The 20,552-nt window shown below is 49.0% G+C and overlaps 1 protein-coding gene and 1 non-coding gene across 2 annotated transcripts in view; one reads left to right on the forward strand and one right to left on the reverse strand.

Moving 5' to 3' along the window:
* The first annotated feature begins 2,848 nt into the window (after window positions 1–2,848).
* Window positions 2,849–20,552, forward strand: part of DCPS (decapping enzyme, scavenger) — a 32,983-nt gene continuing 15,279 nt past the window's right edge. Inside the window, exons 1-2 of the mRNA XM_007463623.1 lie at window positions 2,849–3,069; window positions 4,537–4,711. Coding sequence (XP_007463685.1) covers window positions 2,869–3,069; window positions 4,537–4,711 — 376 coding nt within the window. The 5' untranslated portion in view covers window positions 2,849–2,868. The remainder of the gene's footprint in view (window positions 3,070–4,536; window positions 4,712–20,552) is intronic.
* On the reverse strand, window positions 13,133–13,205 carry TRNAK-UUU (transfer RNA lysine (anticodon UUU)). The gene has a single exon. It is a non-coding gene; the product is annotated as a tRNA-Lys (tRNA).

Raw genomic sequence — 20,552 nt, forward strand, 5'->3', positions numbered from 1 at the left:
GTACATATTACATTCAGCCGCAACTGAGAACAGAACCAGTATGGAATGACACAGGTCCAGGGCAAAGGACCAAAAGGGGCCGTTTTGATGTGAGCAAGGTGGGTCTCTCAAAGGTTGTCAAGGCAATCATAATGGGAATACATGTTCCAGATCCACTGAGACAAGTTCTAGACAGTAGGTATGCAGCCCAACAATTTCTACCAGCATCCCTGGCCTCTGGCTTCCCTTGTTTCTGCTTCCTGCGGCCTCCATGGGTGTACGATTTTACTTGGACCTCTGCCTCATCTTTCTTCTTTTGTGCTTGAGCCTGCGCCTTTGTTTCCTCCTCTACTTCACTCTCATGGCACGGAGGTTTCTCAGGAGATGGCACTAAGGCTGAGAGCTGTTTCTTTTTTTTTAAAAAAAGTTATTTCAAAGAAAAATTTCACTTTGAGTGACAATTATTTTTCTGGAAAGCAGAGACTTCACTCTCCTGAAGTTTCCACCAAAGCCACCATATTTCAACCAGTCTTGCTAATAGCCCAGCTGGTCACTCATGCTTATGGGGGGACGGGGAAGAGGAGCTAGAGAAAGTGCTATAAATTTAACTGGACTAGTGCAAGCTCACCCAACAGGGCTTTGAAAACCCAATATGCTCCCTCCCACCAAATTAAAAAAAATTTAAAAAGTAAGGGTGGTGAGTAGAAAGTACCAATGGTTTGCTGACAAAAAAAAATGTCGCCTGCCATTTCAGTAAACAACAAATACTGCCACCATCAAGCCATCAGCCACGCAGCCACCCCATGGTGCACCCTAAGGGGAATTCAGGATGAAGAAAAAGACCATACCAGCCCTAGATAGTTAAGATGCATATCTAAGGAATAATTCCAAGAAGCCCAGACTCTTGCATTTTCCCATACAGAGACAAGCACTAAAATCATTAACTTGAGATGTCTCTTTTTTGTGATTAGCAGTAATCTTTTTTTAATTAATTAATTAATTATATTATTTATGTATGTATTTATTTTTGCTGCTCCGGGTCTTAGTTGTGGCACGTGGGACCTTCATCGCGGCATGGGGGATTCTCAGTTGTGGCATGCATGCGGGATCTAGTTCCCTGACCAGGGGTTGAACCGGGGACCCCTGCATTGGGAGTGTGGAGTCTTACCCACTGGACCCCCAGGGAAGTCCCCTAATAGTAACCTTTTCATGTTCAACTACATTTTTTTTTTTCAGCAAAACTCCTATATATCCTGGCTCCTCCCTTACCTCTTTGGAACAGCTCCTCAGAGCTATCCTGACAGTCCGTCTCCCGGGCTGTAGTCCTCAGTAAGGTCCCCAAATAAAATATAACTTTTAACTTTTACATTGTGCGTTTTTTTTTCAGTTGGCAGGTTTCAGCAGGGGTGAGCTCACTTCTCAGGAGATGATGCTGATGTGCCATTGGTCCCTGGAAGGGTGTGCTCGAGCACTGGGAGGTTGCAGAGAAATTATAAATAAAAATTTTACATGGCCAAAAAAAGAAAAGAAACTCCGATGGATGAATCATATTCATGCTGCAAATCACAACCCTGGTAGCACGGTGGACACGTGGTCAAAGTGGGTGAAACGGAGCAGGACACTGTGAGGCCTTCCTGGGAGCAGACCCCAGCACTACCCCCATCTCAATTCTGTAGAAAAACTTCAGCCTCCTAGGCCTTCCCAGAGTTCCAAAGAGCAAGCTGAATCAGAGAAGTGAGGAAATGCAGAGACAAAGGAAAACAGTCAAGCAAGACAAAAATAATAATAGTTTAGCCATAAAACAAAGTCAAGGACCCTTAGTTCCTCCTCCAGGGCTAGAGATAATATCCTGAGCCATATCCCTGAGTTATTTTGCAGAGACTGAAGCCCCCACCAGGTGGAAGAAGTTAACTGCAAACCGCGTGCTGACCATAACTGCGTAGACTCCCAGCCTCGCTGGAACTAGAAGGTTGATGTTGACTCCAGAAATACCACCTAGTTACATCACCACCAACCAATCAGAAGAAGTCCAGGAGCTATCAGGCACCCCGCGACCCTCCCCCTCATCTTGTCTTTAAAATCGCATCCCTGAAAGTCATCAGGGAGTTCAAGTCTTCTGAGCATGAGCTGCCCACTCTCCTTGCTTGGCCCTACCTTGAGAGCCTTGCTACTTTCCTTCACCGCAACCCAGGGTGGGTAGACTGGCGGGCTGGGGGGAGCGGACACAAGCTCCGTTTAGTAACGTGGATACAGAGGGGCAGGAGCCTCCAGGCTAGAGGTTTTAGAAATGTATTTCAGTCCCTGTTCACTTACCTTTCTTTTCAGCAAAAAGTACTAATAGGATGAACATTTCTGTAACATGAAAACGGGTGAAAACTGGAAATGATTTAAGGGCTTGCTCTAAAAACAAGTTGACCAAGAAATAGATTGGCTCAACAGATTTATTTCTGAAACATCCCTTCCACTCTAATCAATGTGGGTGTAATTCTGATTAAAATGTGCATTCAACCAAAGTGTCAACGCATTGAGTCCAAACGGCGTCTTTTGGCTCCTGCCCCTGGGAGGCTGGGGCAGCCCTCTCCCCTGCAGCCTCTCTAGCCCGCCTCTTTAGGGACTTGTTGCCTTCTCGCTGCCCTCAGCACCGGCCTCCACTCGGGCAGGCTAGCACCAGGGGACCAAGGGGAGGTAACTTGAATTAAAACGCTCGTTCCGGGTGGATCCCAGTGATCAGCGCTCCGAGGCTCCCTAAGGCCGGAAGGGATGCGGACTCCGGCGCGGACCACGTCGGGAGTTGTAGTCACCGCCCCTTGGCTGAGGTGGGAGGAGGCGGCCGGGAGGGGCGGGGCCGCGGCCGCGTTCGCGCAGGCGCACATCCCCCCCCCGGGCAGCATGGCGGACACAGCGCTGCAGCCCAACAAGAGAAAGCGCGAAGTGGATGCCGAGGAGGCGGAGGCGCTCAGCACAGAGGGGAAAGAAGCGGGCGTTGGGAATGGTACCTCTGCCCCTGTCCGCTTACCTTTCTCCGGCTTTAGAGTGAAAAAAGTGCTGAGGGAGTCTGCGCGGGACAAAATCATTTTCCTACACGGGAAGGTACCATTAGGCAGCCCTGGGGAGGGGATGCGGGAAGGAGTGACCCAATCGTCGCCTCGGAGGCGGATTTTTTTTTTTTTTTTTTTTTTTTTTTTTTTTTTTTTTTTTTTTTTTTTTTTTTTTTTTTTTTTTTTTTTTTTTTTTTTTTTTTTTTTTTTTTTTTTAGATTCTTCGGAAAATACCAAGCACTTTCCTCGGTGGGGAACGGGGAAGGCAGAGTGCACTAAAATGCAGGGGGGTTAGTTCGTGGAGGAGGCAAGACTACCTGTGAAATGAAGGGAATTAACACGCGTAGGGCTAATTTTCCTAATTCCTCTTTTCCTGAAAGAAACTAACATTTGTAGAGTGTATTGCCGATTCATAATCACATGTTGAAGTCCTTAAGCAGTCATCAGTCATTCATTAAACCTGTAAGTTGCTAGGAACCCAGCAAGTGTTGCCGGACGGTCTTGCTCATCCAGGCCCCAGGTAGGGACATAGAGACTGGGAGGTCTGATCCTTGCTATAAAGAACTCCAGCCCCAGCCGAGGAGACAGTTTATTAAATTGGTGATTCAGTTCCACATATCACGCTCTGACAGTCCAGCACTGAGCTGGGTGCGGGGGACCTAGTGATGAAAGTTACCGTCCTTGGTCTTCAGGAGAGCAGAGTATCTTCAGGTAGGCAGACACCGCTGCCTCTTAATGCCATGTGCTCAGCTTTCCAGCAGGGGCTGAGGAGAGACTGGAGACCACCTCAGGAACTAGTGAGGACGCTGGCCAAGGGTTCTCCAGAACTCCTGGCAGGAGCTCTCACTTTTGAGAGCATCAGGGGGACCTGGCCGAGGCTTCCATGCCTCTCTGTGTCTCTCTCTTTTTTTTTTTTGGCGGTGCTGGGTCCTAGTTCCCAGGCCAGGGATTGAACTCACGCCCCCTGCATTGGAAGCGTGGAGTCTTAACCACTGGACTAACAGGGAAGTCCCTGCAACTTGTTTTTTACAAGGTTCTGTCTGGTTCTCTCACCCCTACCTGTCTTCAGTCTGCAGCACCTGCTGAAGATTTTAGCCATGAGAACCTTCGACCTAGAAGCCTGTTGGGATACCCAGATTCTAGTTTCTGTTTCAACATTGACTATTCGTGTGACTTTGGGCAAGCAGTCATCTCTGGACCTCAGTTTCTTCGTCTATAAAATGGGGAGAATTTGACAGAGGCCTTGTGAGCCTGAAATAGAAGACAGCTGAGAAGCTTTGCATCTTTTAGAAGGAGGATGTGAGAGCTGTCACAAGGATTTGGGTTGATGAGATGCCTTCTCTGGGAGAAGAAACATGGGCGCTATCAGCTAGACTTCCCCAGAGGGAAGACTGCAGGGAAGGAAATCCCAGGTGTTGGGATTGCAGAGGCCCTGGGAGCTTTTACATCTTTTACCTTTGCTCTCCAGGCCTCACCTGTGGTTCTGCCCCTGCGCCCACTGATGGTGTCTCACCCACAGGTTAATGAGGCTTCTGGGGATGGGGACGGAGAGGATGCCATTGTGATCCTGGAGAAGACACCATTTCAGGTGGACCACGTTGCCCAGCTCCTGAAGGGCAGCCCTGAGCTCCAGCTGCAGTTCTCCAATGATATCTACAGCACCTATCACCTGTTCCCTCCAAGGCAACTGAGTGGTGAGCACGTGGGGTGGAGGTGGCTGCCTGTGGGGAGAGTGGGATGGTGGGGAATTAGGGGGTGTGGTGACCACTCCACAACTGATTTGCATATTCTAGTGCAGTGGCTCCCTATGGAGGAAGAAGCCATCTCTGAAGACATTTTTGGCTGTCAGACCTGGGGAGGTGGGGTGCTGCTGGTACCTAGAAGGTGGAGACCAGAGACGCTGCTAAATATCCTACAAAACACAGGATGGGCCTCCACAACAAAGAAATGGCAATGGTGCCGAGGTTGAGAAACCCAGTTCTGGTGTGATGTGTTTTGGGGTGAGACTGTGATTCACAGGATAGAACGGTTTCATCTACGAATTGAATAATAATGATTGTCAGCACTTATTAAACCCTTACTGTTGTGCTAGCCACCATTCTAAGTATTCTACGTGTGTCATTGTGTTTAGTCTTCAGAATAGCCCTATTGTGATAGGACTTCACAGGTGAGGAAAATGCAGTTTGGGAAGGTTAATGCTGTGTGTCTAAGATCACACAGCAAAAAGGTGGCAGAAAAACTGAGATCTTTTTAGTCGACCGAGGACTTGCTCACCACGCGGCTGTGGAATGAGCAGTGTGTTGGGTGCCGCAAGATCAGTTAATTTCCTGAAGGAACTCACTTTCTAGCGGGGAGACAGTGTGATTGAGGAAGGAGTGGAGAAGGGCAGGAGCTTGTGGGTTAAAAGGCAGTGATTTGGTTTTGATCGCAAGTATTTTTTAATTTATTAAGAAGTGGAAGAAGAAGAATATTCGATGCCTAAAGCCAGACGCGATGTGAGCTTTTCTCCTTTAGACGGTTAGATTCAGGAGGCAGCTTCATGGGAAGCATGAGGCAGCCTGGTTGACCTTGAAGGTTCCTTCCAACCAGGAAATTCTGGAATGTGCTTTGCAGCTCAGGACAGTTTTATAATATCCTTCTGTCTTCATTTGTCCTCCAGCATTTAAGAACAGTTTGGCTTTACAGATATCCTGCCACGGTCTTTTGGATAGACTTAGTCTTTTCTGCACCCCCAAGAAAGGGTTCTCTTGTTGTCCTTCAGAAATATATGTGAATGCTTAATGTGAGACAAGCAAACTTTTCACGGCTGGAAGCAAAAGAGCCCGGTCCTTTGTTGAAAGAGGGCCAGATTGATCGGTTCCCGTTGACGGAAATGGACGGCTGTATTTGCTTTCTCAGGCGCTGACATTTAAGCAGACATAGTCGTCAACCCAGCGTGACGAAGCATGACAGTAGCCAAACACTGTAGTCAAACACGACGTGGGGCAGCCCCCAAACTACAGGCTCTGGGGCCGTTATTCTGCTGCACCCCTTGCCCTTGCCTTACCCTTTTCTCTGTCCACCCTCCCCACCCTCATCCAAAATTCAGAAGGTTTTGCTCCACAAAGCAACCTTGCAGAACTCCCTTTCATATTATTTTTTTTTTCAGCACGTGCTTCTGTGGTGCTGCACACAGTTGGTGGTGGCTACTGCCCCGTCTTTCTATTTTTGTCATTTTTTTCGAGGGTAAGCGCTGAAAGAGGCAGTGGATTATCAAGATGACAGGTGTTCGTCCCCATTCAGCCCCGAAGATGTCTGCACCTCTTCCCCAGTGCTGTACACTCCTACCTGGGAGCCTTAGGTTTTAGCTCATCTTTTCCAGGGCTCACTGTCTTTTTAGCATAAGCACACAAACAGTACATTATATTCTTATTTTTCCTACTGAAACTAGGCATGGCAACTTGGAAGTCATAACAGTCTGGCTCAGGGCTCCACCCGCATCCCTCTCTCATTTTGCTGTGCCTCCTGTCCCTGGATGACATACCAGATCAGGGGTTGGCAGACCTTTTCCATCAAGGACCAGAGATAAATATATTAGGCTTTGTGAGCCACTAGTGGTCTCTGTCACATATTCTTTTCTTTTTTAACCTTTTTAAAAATAAAACTACTGCTCTTATCTTGCTGGGTGTAGGAAAACAGGCCGTAGGCTGGATTTGACCTTCTGGCCGTAGTTTGTCAACTTCTGTTCCAGATTTTTCCCACTCAAAGTGTGGTCTGTAGACCAACAACCTTGGTATCACCTGAGAGCTTGTTAGAAATGCAGACTCTCAGAGCCCGCTCTGGACCGCAGAATCAGAATATGCATTTTAGCAAAAACCCCAGGTGAGTCACATGCACACGAAACTCATTGAGAGGTCCTGGTCTTTGAACACATCTGTGGGTGATTTTCACATTTATTTCTCTGTCTCTGACCTCTCCAAGAACCCCAGGCTCATACTAAAATAAACACTGACTTGACATCTCCATTTGGTGGTCTCGTAAGTACCTCAGAGGTAAAATGTGAGAACTGATGCGCTGTCTTTAGAAGCCAGCGCATATTAAATTGTAGCCACTGTAACTGTTCTGATGTGCTGGGCCCTGTGCTGGGTGCTGGAGCTTCAGAGATGAATGAGAGGTCATCTCTGCCCTCTCAGTCTTGTTTTGGGGAGGGGGCACCCCACAAGCTACTGTGAAAAGGGGGAAGTAAACCTCTCAGGGTTGGGTCACTGCCCGCATGTAGGGAACAGCGGTCCTTGGACGTTGGACCCGTGTCAGTCTCATTTCCGGGCCCCAGCAGCCAGGCCCACGTCAGGTGTTCAGTAAATGATCCCTGAAGAATGAACCCACAGACTAGCCCCCTTCTCTTTTTTTTCCTGTGGGCCAAGCATTCCACAGCCACGAGGTGGCAGCACGGCCAGGGTATTCCTTTGGCCTTGGTCCTCAGGCTTCTCGGCCCCGCCTCTCCAATCCCAGTCACCAGCTTATTTCTCAGCTGGCTGCTCTGATGACTTCTGGTATTTCTCTGTTCTTTGGCAGACTTCTTCTCTTCTAGCCTGAGGTTTTGCTGTCTCCTCACTTATCCCTTCCAAGTTCTCAGCCGACCACAAAAGGCTGTTCAGCGAGGTCCTCATGGCCCCCCTACCCCGTTGACCTAATAGCGCACGGGCGTCGGAGTCCGACCCAGCCAAGCGCTAACACTTAACTGGTGCTGTTTCGTAGTTTTCATATATAGTGCAGGGGTCAAGGGGTCCGCCCTCCCCCGGCTGGGATCCTGGCTTTGCCATTTACCAATTGTGAGAACTTGAGTGTCTGTATTCAACCAACAGATTAGGGAGTGCCTGCTGCCAGGTACACACAGGCGAGGGCATCAGACGTTACCTCCTTTGGAGTCGTAGTGGGGAAGGCAGACGGCAACAAGGAGACACATCGACACGGCCGTGAACAGGAGAGGGGCTGCTCGGACTGGGGACCAGGGCTCTGTGGACACGACCCCCAAGCTGAGGCCTGAAGGATGGAAAGGAACCAGCTGTGCAAAGAGCTGGTGCGAGGGGCGGGGAGAGTGCCCTGGGCTGAGGCTGCAGCACGTGTTCTGGGGGAGGAAAGAGAAAGCGTAGCGGGAGGCTGGTGGGTGGTTGGTGACCGAGCTGTGTGGCCCAGATGAAGCTGAGGAAGTGCTGCAGTTATTTCCTTGTTAAATTAGTAAGTAACTGAACCTACGTCAGGATGGTTATGAAAGAAATGAGACAAGAAAGGGTGTTTTAAGATTTTTTTAGCCTCTATCCACAGTGAGAGATATATAGTTTACATTGTGACCCAGTGCAGAGAGAGAAATATATGTGAATATAAGGTACAGAAAGAATTCACAAAACAGTACTTACCCTTAGTTTATGGGACACGCTCTGGTATTCTCATCTTCATTCCAGTCTTGTCTGTTTCCTTTTGTTTAGGTGCTGGTCTTAACCTCCTAAATTAATTTCCTCACCACTGTCATGGGTTATGACCCACTGGGATAAGGTATCTAAAGCACTTAGCACAGTGGCATATGGTGTGTACTCAGAAGTGTTAGTCATCTTTTGTTGTTGTTTTTCCGCCTTTAAAATTATATGAGCCTTAAATGGAACAATATATGTAACAGAGGGAAACATGCCTGGCCCTGACCACGGTCCGGTTTCCTTTGTTCCCCCTGTAGCCATGTGGCAAATGCGAGGACCGTGTGGGCCAGATGGCAGGGCAGAGCCTGGTCCCCTCCTGCTCCGGCTCTCACGCTTTCACACCCTGTGGCCATCAATGGAGCCCTTTCATTGAGAACTCTGTTCTCTTACCTGGGGAGAAGGGGGCAGATAGTAGGGAGAGGGGTGTGACTCAGAAATCCGGACTCTGCCTCTGAAAAGGCCATTGTTTCCCCTGCTGTTAGAGCAAGGGTGGGGAATCTCAGGTTCAGAGCAGAAGGCTTCTGTGTGTGAGTGAGGCCGGGCCAGGGAGCAGAGGGACCCCTGGGAATCCCATCTTCTCGTGGTTGCAGGGAACTCCCAGAACTCTAGCTACAGGCCCGGTATTCTGTACAGAGGCAAAACCTGGGGCTCTGGACGAGGGGCATTTTAAAAGGCCAGCCACTCCCATTAGAGTTTTCCTGGCAGCATAGAAAAAACTAGAAACAGTCCAGATAACAACTAACAATAAGAGTAAGTAAGTAAATCCTGCACTGGACTTCTCCACCCAGCTACACACGTCAGGAAGGAAGGCTCTACACGCATAGAGCCGGAAAAGCAAGGCATAAGATACTCACCGTGTGATTCCTTGCTTCCGATTAGATCACGTTGAAAAACAAGCAGAACTAAACAATTCACTGCTTGGGGATGCATTCATGCCTCATAAAACTAGGAAGACAAAAAAAGAAATGATTAACCCCTAATTCAGCAAAGTGATTATCCCTGGCGGGGCAAGTCAGAGACTTCGGGTAATATTTGTTTCTTGGGCTGTGTGCTCCATGCATGGATGTTATTTTATGTTAGGTCTTTAAACAGTATATAGTTTATGTACATATGTGTGTGTATATATGTGTGTATGTAAAATGTGTATGTATATATATACATATATACGTGTGTTACATATATATATACACACACACACACACTTAATATTTACAGTATATTTCCCAATTAAAAATTAAGAAAAACTGGCAAGTCCTTGGAAGAACTAAGAATATTCCCCAGGTGCATTGTAGGGATCTGCCCTCATTCTCAAGTTTGGTTTCTAGTCACTGTTGCTGCAAGTAAAAGTGTTTGATTAAGGCTTCCTGCCTTCCTCTGGGTCTGGGGCACTAGCAGACTTTTGTTTCTGTTCTGCCTTCCTGCGGACAAGGGAGCCCCGTGCTGTGCGGTGCCCACTCGGGACAGTGCCAGCGGGCAGAGGAGGGTGGCATGTGGTCTCCTCCAACGACTGGAGGACAGGGCCGGTACCAGGCTCCGGGGCTCCATTTCAGCACAGACTGGCACAGGCCTCTCACCCCGTCCCCTCGGGTGTCCTCCGTAGCCCTCCCGGCACAGCTGAGCTGAAGGACAAGTGCAGTTTGAACCGTGACCAGCAGGGGAAGCCCTGCCAGACAGGTCTCGGCCAGGACAGCACCAGAGCAGGGTGGGGAAGGGCGCCAGCATCACCCAACACGAGAAGTACCCCAGGCTCAGGGCCACATCACGGAATTGCTCTGAGACTCAGTTTCTCTGAATGAGAAATGAGGAATCGAGTAGCCGACTAGCCTACCTCAGGGGGCTTCGGTATCAGATGAGGTCATAAAATCATCATTTCTCAGCTCTGAATGGGATGCAGAGGTTAGTCATCAGAATCGCTTGAGGAGCTTTCCTGAATACAGAGTCTGGACCTACTGAATAAGAATGTCTGGGGTAGGCTGGGGCATTTATCAAAGTCGTGCAGTCACACGGTCAAGTAGAGACAGGCTCTGGCCTGTCTGGCCCACCCTGGTTCTGCCTTCCAGAAGTAACTACCATTAAGACAATTTCTGGGGTTAGTGCTTCTGGTGATTTCTTCTAGACACTTAACTGAGTAATATGCTTATGCAGCTCTTTCTTGATTTATCAATTTTGACATTACAGTTTCCCACACTGGAAGATGAAAGTCTCAGCTCCTTTACATTTTCCTCACCCTCCCTCCCTCCCTCCTCCTCCCAATTTTTGATGTTTATATTATTATTTCCAGGGTTTTTTTCTTAATTGCCTTTGGAATCCTAAATATATCGAAATCTTTAGTCCTTATTCCATGTACTATAGGTTGTATCACTCTGCTGGGGGAGAGTATCGGTGAGAAGCCTCCGGCCTTCCCTTCCCAGCACCTCTTCTGTCCTTTGCTGTCCCCCAGCTTCTCTGTCAGCTGTACCGTACTTGTATTTCACAGCTCCCAGGCAGCCCTGAGATCACGAGGGCAAACCACTTACAACCATTCTGTACCCAGACAGCCATTCTGTTTTTCACATTCAGTACAGTATTCAATTGCGTGAGATAGCGACACTTTATTATAAAATAGGCTTTGTGTTAGATGGTGGTGCCCAGCTGTAGGCTAACGTTAGTGTTCTGAGCGCGTTCGGGGTAGGCTAGACTGAGGTATGGTGTAGGTTAGGTGTGGCAAATGCATTTTCAACTTAGGATGGGTTTATCTGCATGTAACCTCATCATAGGGTGAGGAGGACCTGTACTCTGTGTTTGAAATTACCTAGTCATTTACTTTAATAATTTGTTATGTATTTCCTTCCTTCCTTCTGGAAACACTGTTTGCAAAACGCTCTTCTCTTTTCGCTCTGATCTGGAGAGCTGATTCTTAAGGCGTGCCTTGAGCCCCCAACAGACTTCCCTTCCACAGCTGCTTTCCTGGGTTAGATCCACTGTCTGCTGGATGCTGTGTCTTTTTCTTTCTTGTTTTACTCTTGTTTAGCTTAAGTACATTCTTAAGTACTTCCTCAGAAAGAATAAATGAGACGAAAACTTTGAATCTTTTGTTTTGCCCTCACTTTTTTTTTTTTTTTGGCCACACCACGTGGCTTGTGGGATCTTAGTTCCCCAACCAGGGGTTGAACCGAGGCCCTTGGCAGTGAGAGTGTGGACTCCTAACCAGTGAACCACCAAGGAAGTCCCTGCCCTCACTTTTAATTTATGATTTGACTGAATACAGAATTTAAATTTATTTCCCCTCCGAATATTAAAGGCATTGATCTCTTGACTTAAATAAAGCATTGTTGCTAATAAGATATCCAATGCCAGTTTAATTCTCATTTCTCTGTAGCTAACTTCGCTTTTTGTTGTCATTTGTTTGCTCTGTTAGATTCCTTCTCTGGAAGCATATAAGATGTCTTCTATCTTTAGTGTAGTGGGGTTTTGTAATGCTGTGTCTAGGTTGGATTTTTTTTTTTTTTTCATTCACCCTGCTGGCTACTTTTGGACCCTTTCAATTTAAAGTCTTATGTTAGCCTTTCACTCTGAATATTTTTTCTATTATTTCTTTGATAATTTCCTTCTCTCTGTTTCCTTTATTTCCTCTTACTGGAAATCCTATTAGTTGTTAGACTTCCTAGATTGGTCCTGAAACAGGAGGGAAGGGGCCAGGGCACAGCCTTTGAAAGAATGATATAGCCCAAGGACATGACATAAACTGATTAGAACCAAATGGGTCCAAGATGGCAGACAAGTCAACTTCCACTAGACCTTGAGCCTCAGTATACACTCACTGTAACACATCAGCAAGCTAAATGACACACCCACAGGCGCCATGACAGTTCCAAGGATCCATAAGGATCAAAAACTGGGCAGTGGCCCAGTTCCTGGAAATCCTCACCCATTCCCGAAATAGCTGGAATACCCCTCCCACTCATTAGCCTATGAAATCACCCACCCCCTATAAAAACTGACAGCCCCATACCCTGGTGCCTTTCTCACCTTCTGAGATGGCCCACACTCTGTCTGTGGAGTGTGTTTCTCTCTAAATAATTCCACTTCTTACCTATCACTTTGTCTCTCACTGAATTCCTTCTGTGATGAGACATCAAGAACCTGAGCTTCCTTAAGTCCTGAAACCAGGTGTGTGATCTCAGTTGGAAGACCGTGGGTTTTGGCTGGGTTTGAGTCCCGGCCACGTGGGTTCAAGTCCCAATCTGAGGTACATGGTTTCAGTCCCATGTGCTGTTCCTATTGTCTTCCTTTTCCCATCTGTCTTTTCTTTCTGTAGACTGGTAGATGGTCTTGACGTTGTCCTCCAGACCTCCTAGAGAAGGTTTTCATTTGGGAGCCACCACTTTAATTTTCTTTCTTCTGGTCCCTCTGATTATTTCATTTTCATAGCGTGCTGCTCTTGCTTCACAGAGGCCAAAATTGGGTTGACTTTCTCTGACACACTAATTAGAATTGTTTTAAAAATTATCTCCTGACCCTTAAATGATCCCATTTCCTCTGGGATCTGGTTCTGGTTGTTTATTTTGGTCATTCTTTTTTCCCTCAGCTGTTTTTCCCTCAGTGTCTGGTGAATGTTAGTTCATTTGTATTTATTTTATTAAAAAAATTTGTTTTGGCCATACCATGTGGCTTGTGGGATCTTAGTTCCCCGACCAGGAATCGAACCTGGGCCCTCCGCAGCAAAAGCACAGAGTCCTAACCACTGGACCGCCAGGGAATTCCTGCTTCATTTGTATTTAAAAATGAAGAACCAGGCTGATAGTCTAGTGAGCTGATACGTAGGTCTGTTTCCACAATAGGCCCCTGTTGGGTGGGTAGCTGCCCAGTGCTGTGCAGGCGGGGAGTGGGGTTTGTCGGCCGTCTGGGCTTGCCTGAGTGTGCGGTTTGAGCAGTGTGTGCCCTGGAGCCTGCATGCTCTCTTGTCCGCCATAGCTCATGGGCCAAATCGGGCCTGCTTCCTTTTGTATGGCCCATGAGATAAGAATGGTTTTTACATTTTTCAAGAGTTATTTAAAAAAAAAAAAAGAAAAGAAAACTAAGAAGAGTTTTCCTACCCCTGCTCCAGCCCAAGGGTTATACTTCTTTGGAGCACATTCCTCTGTTTTCATCTGCATTAAGTGCCTGCCCCTAGGATGAAGGTAGGCAATGGGCGGAGCCAGTTGGTACAGCTCTTCTCTAGAGGGGGCCTTTAGTTGGTCCCAGTCTCCAGCGTCGTTTCCCTTCCTGTCCTCTGTCCCTGCTTGTTTAGAGCCCACATCCTCTTCTGGTTCCTGTGGTGCCATTGTGTGGGTTTTTGAAATGGCCTGAGAGTCACTATTAAATAGGAGAAGGGGACCTTCCACATATGTCTCAATATGCTGGGTGGGGCTCTGTAGGTGTAGGGAGCTTAGGCCATAGAGAAGTTACCCCATTGAGACCATGCCCAGATGGAGCCAGTGTTGGTGAGCTGAGACAGACACCTCGTTTCTCCCAAACTCCCTTGCACCGAGCGAGTCCTAGGTGCTCATGCACAGTGGGTGGGGTGTCAGACATGGCCAGATCCATAAGATATTGAAACCTGTGTCCCTCTGACCTAGCGTTTCTACTTCTAGGTGTCTGACTTAGACAGTCACTCATGCACGTCACAAAGAGGGGCCAGAATGTCCACTGCAGCATCATTTGTGATAGGAAAAATGAAAAATAAAACCAAAACCAACCTAAGTGACCCTGTGTGTGTGAAGGGTTAATAGGCATGGTGCGTAAGCAGCCTAGGCTACAACGCGATTGTTACAAAGGAGGGAGGAGGTCTGTATGGACTGTCATGGGAGATCTCTGAGGTCACAGATAACCCTTAGAGACTCATCCCTCTTGTGCTTAAAAAATAGACCTCTATGTACATGTGTTCATGTATATGTAAATTCATTCAAGAAAAGACAGGAATAATGAGCACCGAACTATTATTGTTGTTTATGTCAATGAAAAGGATTAGGGGTTAGACTTCTGAAATATTTGAGAATATAATCATGTGATGCTCTGTTAGAGATGTTTTAGGACGTTAACCTCATCCCCAAACAAACCAAACAAAGAAGCAGACCAAAAGATTAGCCTGGACTGGGGCCTCTGGCTGTGTCCTTACTTCACAGCCTGAATGACCCTCATTGTATGGGTCATCAGCAAGTACTGTGTACCCCCAAATACGCAGACCCCAGACTCTGGAGATGTACACTTAGCTGCACAGACGTCCCTGGGAGATACTGGTCAAGAGTGTGTGGCCATGGAGGGGTGATGCTGGGGGTTGGTGGGGTGGGCCGTGCACAGCTAGCTCCTCCCACACCTGGAGACGTGAAGGCAGAAGGTTGTTCCCGGTGAGGACAGCGGTGTGGACAGAGCTGCAGAGTGGACTCAGCTAGCTGGGCTTTGACATGGGGCATCTTTAATGGGGCAGGGGAAAGGTGAGCCAGCCCACAGGAGTCTCTCTTCATCAGCAGAGGCCACCTAAAGATGGCAGATTTCTGTCTACCTTTCTCCCTGGGTGCTTCAGAGCTTCTGACACCAGCAAGCCAGGGCCCTCTCTGGGGCTTCGAGGGACAGTGGAGTAACAACAAACAGAAACTTCAACATGGAAAGGTCCCCCCACCACCAGAGTAAAATTCTTGTCCCAGAATCTGGGTTCTACATTCCTCTCAGCTGTCTGACGGGCCTCACTTGCCCCTCCCCTGCCAGCTGCACTCCGAGAGCCCTCGGGTGCGGCCTCCTCTGTGCCCCCATTTCCTCCTTCACCAGCTGGGAGCAGAGGCCTCTGTTCAGTTCTCTGTTTAGACTTGTGGCTTCCACGAGGCTGGGAAAAGCTGTTGCGTTCAGAGTCTATTTAGAAGTGGCTAGATCCTGAGATCCTGAAATGTGGCCACCACGCTCGTTCTCACTCTCTCCGATGGGGCAAGGCACCAAGACGCTGGCAGTCTTAAGGCTCGAGTCAGCAGAAAGTCAGCTTACTCAGGACCAGTGGGCGGCGCGTTAGCTGGTTCCGCTTCAGCCTGGGCGGCCTGGTTCTGATCCGTGCTTCTCCGTGAGCGAAGGCCTAGAATTCCGGTCGTCGTGGCTCCCCGGGAGGCGGGGTGTCCTGTGCCCTCCACCTTCTCGCCTCGCGCCAGCACACGCAGGACGCCCTGAGACTTGGCACCTCTGCTCCTTTCAGAGTGAAGTAAGGAGATGCCTTTAGACCGGAAGTTGAGATTGAGGCCATCTTCTGGGACTCCTGAGTGTTCAGTCTAACAGGTCTTAGAGTCTGGTCCGCTGGGTCCCGGAACAGTTTCTTCCCGCTTGTGGGGTTAGGGTCTCGCCAGGACTGTAGATGGCAGCTCCATTATCTCGTTAGATATCTGCTCTCATCCTTCTGTTCAGATGCAACTCCGTGGAGTGCTGTGCGCCCTGCAGCCGTCCTGCCGCAGCAGTTCCCATCCCTAAAGGATGTAAGCCCTGGGGCTGCATTCAGAGTCACTGAATTTGCGGCTGGGCCGTCAGGTCAGGTCCTGTCAGACCCTCTCCTGACCCTCCCGGGCCTCGGAGGACCAAGGAGAAGGGGCGCTATGGAGCCTGCCGGAGCCAGGGTCTTGCTAAAATCAGCATCTGCCTCTCCTCTGTCTCCAGTGGCATCTCTGTGCTTTCCTTGAGACAGGTAATTAGCTGTTTGGAGGTTTGCTGTGGGGCGGTTGAAGCTTGTTTCCAGTAGGATCCTGACCACACCCTTCAGCCCTGTTTATCCTTGATCTGGAGGTCTTTTCAGGCCTCACTTGAGAACTTTCAGCGTCCTGCAGCGTGGGACAATGGACGCCCCGCCCCGGGCCTCCTCTTCCAGCCTCTGGCCTGCTCTCTGGTCTCTGTGACCCCAGGGCTGGGGAGGGTGTTGTCTGGCCGGGGGAGGTCCCCAAGAGGAGGAAAGAAAACGCAAGTCCCGGGAGACCCCCCACCAGCCTCTCCCCTTGCCAACCTTCTCTAGGAGTGCTCTGATGGGGTGCCCTGCCAGCCTGGGTCTGGCAGCCCATCACCCGGGGATCTGCTTGGCTCCTGTGGACGGAGGCTGGGGTGGGCCTCCCAGCCCGCTCACGCTTTGCTCTTGCTTCTCCCCTGCTCCCCTGAGCCTGCACATCTGGGTCAGGTCAGTTGAAACCAGCTCACGATAATGGAGGGAGAGCAGAAGCCACAGGCTGGGCTGTAGCGATGACCTCATCGGGGAGAAGTCATCAGCAGCGCTGGAAAGCAGGCTTGTGTGAACATGTGTGTGGGAAGCAGAGCAGACTGTCTGTGGTTTGTGTTTTCATGTTTCATGTGCGACAGCGTTTTCCTGGGGATTTGGCTAAGCTAGCTTTGGCAGAGAACAAGAAGGGCAGCTGCTCTCTCCTGTCTGTGGCCCTGCCTCTGAAAGCAGCTGGGCTTTCGTGTCTGGGTGGGGGACAGGGTTGGTTTTATTTGTTGGAGAAGGGTGTTCAGGAGACCCTAATTAAGGGTCTTGACAGGCAGGACGGAGCTGTGTGCTAGCCATGGGCACACCAGCCTGCTCCTCAGGCTGCGGAGAGAGGGAGCGGGTGTGGACGGGGCTGCTGTCATCTGGGGCGTGTTGGTGTGACCGCTCCTGCCGCCACAGCATCCCTGTAGAGAAACAGCTGCTGCCCTGAGCCCCACAAGGGCGGCGACCACCCTGCCCCAGGCCTCCTTCCCCACCGTCCGTCACTGTCACAGTGGGTGGGCGGCCGGGCGGTTGGTACCACCCAGGGAAGTTGAAGCAGCCATCGTTCCCAGTTGTCCGCGTGCTCGTCTTCATCCCTCTGCGCTCCCCTCCAGAGCCTGTTCCAGCCCAGCATCTGGCTTCAGCGGACCCCCTGGGGCCGCTCCTCAGACAGGCCCCCTGCGCTGAGGGGAGCGAGCTTCTGCTTCCCTGCCCTCCCAGGGGGCATTGCAGCGAGCACTGAGCATCACATTGTTGGGCTCTTCCTCTGACGTCCTCCCGGACCTCCCAGTCTGCAGCTCCAATTGCTCTGGCACCTCACTGAGCTCTTTGGTTTTGCTGACAGCTGTTTACTTGTCTCCAGGAGGGGCTGGAACTAATCGTGTGTCTCCTATTGTCTAATAGGGCTGCTTTTTGGAGAAAGCGGCTGCAGCACAGTTTTCTTAGGAGAAGGCCTGGAAGAGGATAGCCCTCTTAGTGCAGGGAAAGCACTAATGCACAGAGGAGTCAGACTTCTTAGGTTCAGTCTCAGCTCCACCACTTAACTAGTGGTATGACCTTGGTAAGTTGCTAACCTCCCTGGGCTTCGGTTTTAAGGGGTGGCTTATTTTTCTGTTTTTAATATATTTGTTATGAAGTGATCCATATTTGTTTTAGAAAATGTAATGAATACCCCAAAAAAAGTAATTGTAAATATTACAGTTACATACATCTCCACTGCCCAGAGATAACGTCCCATCTTGGAATATGTCCTGAATTTCGGAATTTTTTCTGTGTGTGCTTATGTGTATGCAGTTGTACACGCACACACTCTTTTATCAGTAAAGTGGTATATATTCTGTCCTGTAGACTGTATTGTGAGGGCCCAACACGTGTCAGGTGCTGTTTCAGGCACGGTACACCCAGTGTACAAAACAGAGTCTTTGCTCTCAAGGAGCTGATGTCCAGCTGGAGGAGAGGAACCATAAATAACAAATAGGTCAAGAGTCAGTAGACGGCTAAGAAGAAAAATAAAGCATTAGAAGGGAGACAGAAGGACAGGGACATGGGCTTCCAGTTAAAAGGGGGCAGTTCAAGTGCCCACCTGTTTCCTTTAAAACCCTCACAAAAAATGGCATGAAAGGACTTAACCTTTAAAGAAAATTGACCCATAAAGACTAGAGGGAGAGGAGACAAGCCAAGGAAGCGAAGGGAGGAGGAACTGACGTGGCAGGTCTGAGAGGGGAAACCTGAGCCAGCCGAGGGGAATCTGAGCCACGGCTGCCAAAATCCTCTTTCCCGCTTCACAGGACTGGTAACCGCTCCTTCCAGAGATGGGTCTAGAGATTCTAGGTGCCAGTGAGAGTGGGGTGATGGTACCAAAATGTAGAAGGTTAAGTGGAAGTCAGCACATTTAGTGTTGAGATGACCCCTGGCCACCTTCTCGCCACCCACCTGCTTCTTTTCCTAATCGCTCAGAATGCTGCCTGCCAGGTTCCTACCTCCACATCGGAAACTGGAAGAATCATACGGGGAATCTGACCAGCCCGAGAGAAAAGACTTAAGTTCTTGAGGGCTCCGTCAAGCAAAGGGATAGCCTGATGGTCCTAAAATGAGGCTCCAGGTGAGCGCCCGTGTGTCCACAGGCTTCCCGCCAGCGACTCAGTGCTCTACTCTTAACATATGAGTGAGTGGACAAACCAGGTGGCAGACTTTTGAGTAATGCCTCAGTTAAAAAAGAAAGGACAAGGAAAAGGAAGGAAGGAAAAGAAAGAAACTTGGAGGAGACAGAAACTACGCAGGGAGAAGGAATTTTCAAAGACTGTCGTTAATCTCAGAGAAATTATGGTATATAGAAAGCAAAAGAACAAGACACTGTCAATAAGGAAGTTTTTTTTAAAGCTCTTAGAAATTAAAAATACAGCAGAAATGGGACTTCCCTGGTGGTCCAGCGGGTAAGACTCCATGCTCCTAATGCAGGGGGCCCGGGTTTGATCCCTGGTCAGGGAACTAGATCCCGCATGTCACAACTAAAGATCCCGTGTGCCGCAACTAAGACCTCATTGCAGGCAAATAAGTAAATAAATAAATATTTTTAAAAATGCAACAGAAATGAAAACAGAAGAGAAGATGAAAAATTCCTGAAAAGTAGAGCAGAAAGACATACAGCTGGAAAACGGGAGAGAAAAAGAACTACAAGATGAATCAAAGAAGTCAAATATGCAAGTAGTGTTCCAGAAGGAAAGGGCAGAGAAAATGGGGAAGAAAATAATCAAAGAAATGAGTCCCAGGACTGAAGAACATGATTTTCAAGATTGAAGGGGCCTGACACTTACCCAGCTCAATGGATGAAAAACCCACTCCGAGACCCATCAACACCATCAGGACACGGGGGACAGCGAGGAAAAAACAGGTCAGTACAAAGGTTTGGGGATCAGAATGATCTCAGGCTTCTTAGCAGCGTTGCAGTCTAGAATGTCAGAGCAGTGCTTTCAGACTTGGAGGGTCATTGCTATCCATCCTAGAATTTTTTAGCCAAGCGCTTAATTAAGTGTGACGGTAGAATAAAGACATTTTCGGATGTTCCAAGTCTCTAAATGTATCTCCTTTGTGCCATATCTCTGGACGCATCTTGAGTTTGTACTTTAGTGCCGTGGTTCTTTTTTTTTTTTTTTTTTTTTTTTTTTTTTTAATTTCTTTCTTTATTATTTTTGGCTGTGTTGGGTTTTCGTTGCTGCGCGCAGGCTTTCTCTAGTTGTGGCGAGAGGGGGCTACTCTTCGTTGCGGTGCTCAGGCTTCTCTTGTTGCAGAGCACCGGCTTTAGAGCCCGCGAGCTTCGGTAGCTGAGGCGCGTGGGCTCAGTAGTTGTGGCTCACGGGCTCTAGAGCGCAGGCTCAGTAGTTGTGGCGCATGGGCTTAGTTGCTCCGTGGCCTGTGGGATCTTCCCAGACCAGGGCTCAAACCCGTGTCCCCTGCATTGGCAGGCAGATTCTTAACCACTGTGCCACCAGGGAAGCCCAGGGCCGTGGTTCTTGTTGTATGGTCCTTGGCCCAGCGGCAGCAGCTGTATCTGGGGACTTGTTAGAAATGCAGATTCTTGGACCGCACCCCAGGCGTCCCGAGTCCGGTGGTTCTGATGCACACTAAAGCTTGAGAAGCACTGCTTCAGTAAAATGAGGACATACATGTGAAAGAGGAAGATGATGGATCCGGGAAACAAGGTACCCAGCACAAGAGAGGGGGCGAGGGCAGTGCTCGGAGCTCCCAGGCCACAGCTCTGCACGGGGCACCTGCAGGCTCCGTGAACACACTGTCGCTCTTGTGCCTGATGAGTTCTAACATCAAGAGGAGATTTTTATAGAAAGGGAAGTGGATGTGAGGGTG

The sequence above is a fragment of the Lipotes vexillifer genome, unplaced genomic scaffold (assembly GCF_000442215.2).
Source record: "Lipotes vexillifer unplaced genomic scaffold, Lipotes_vexillifer_v1.1 scaffold442, whole genome shotgun sequence".
NCBI lineage: Eukaryota > Metazoa > Chordata > Mammalia > Artiodactyla > Lipotidae > Lipotes > Lipotes vexillifer.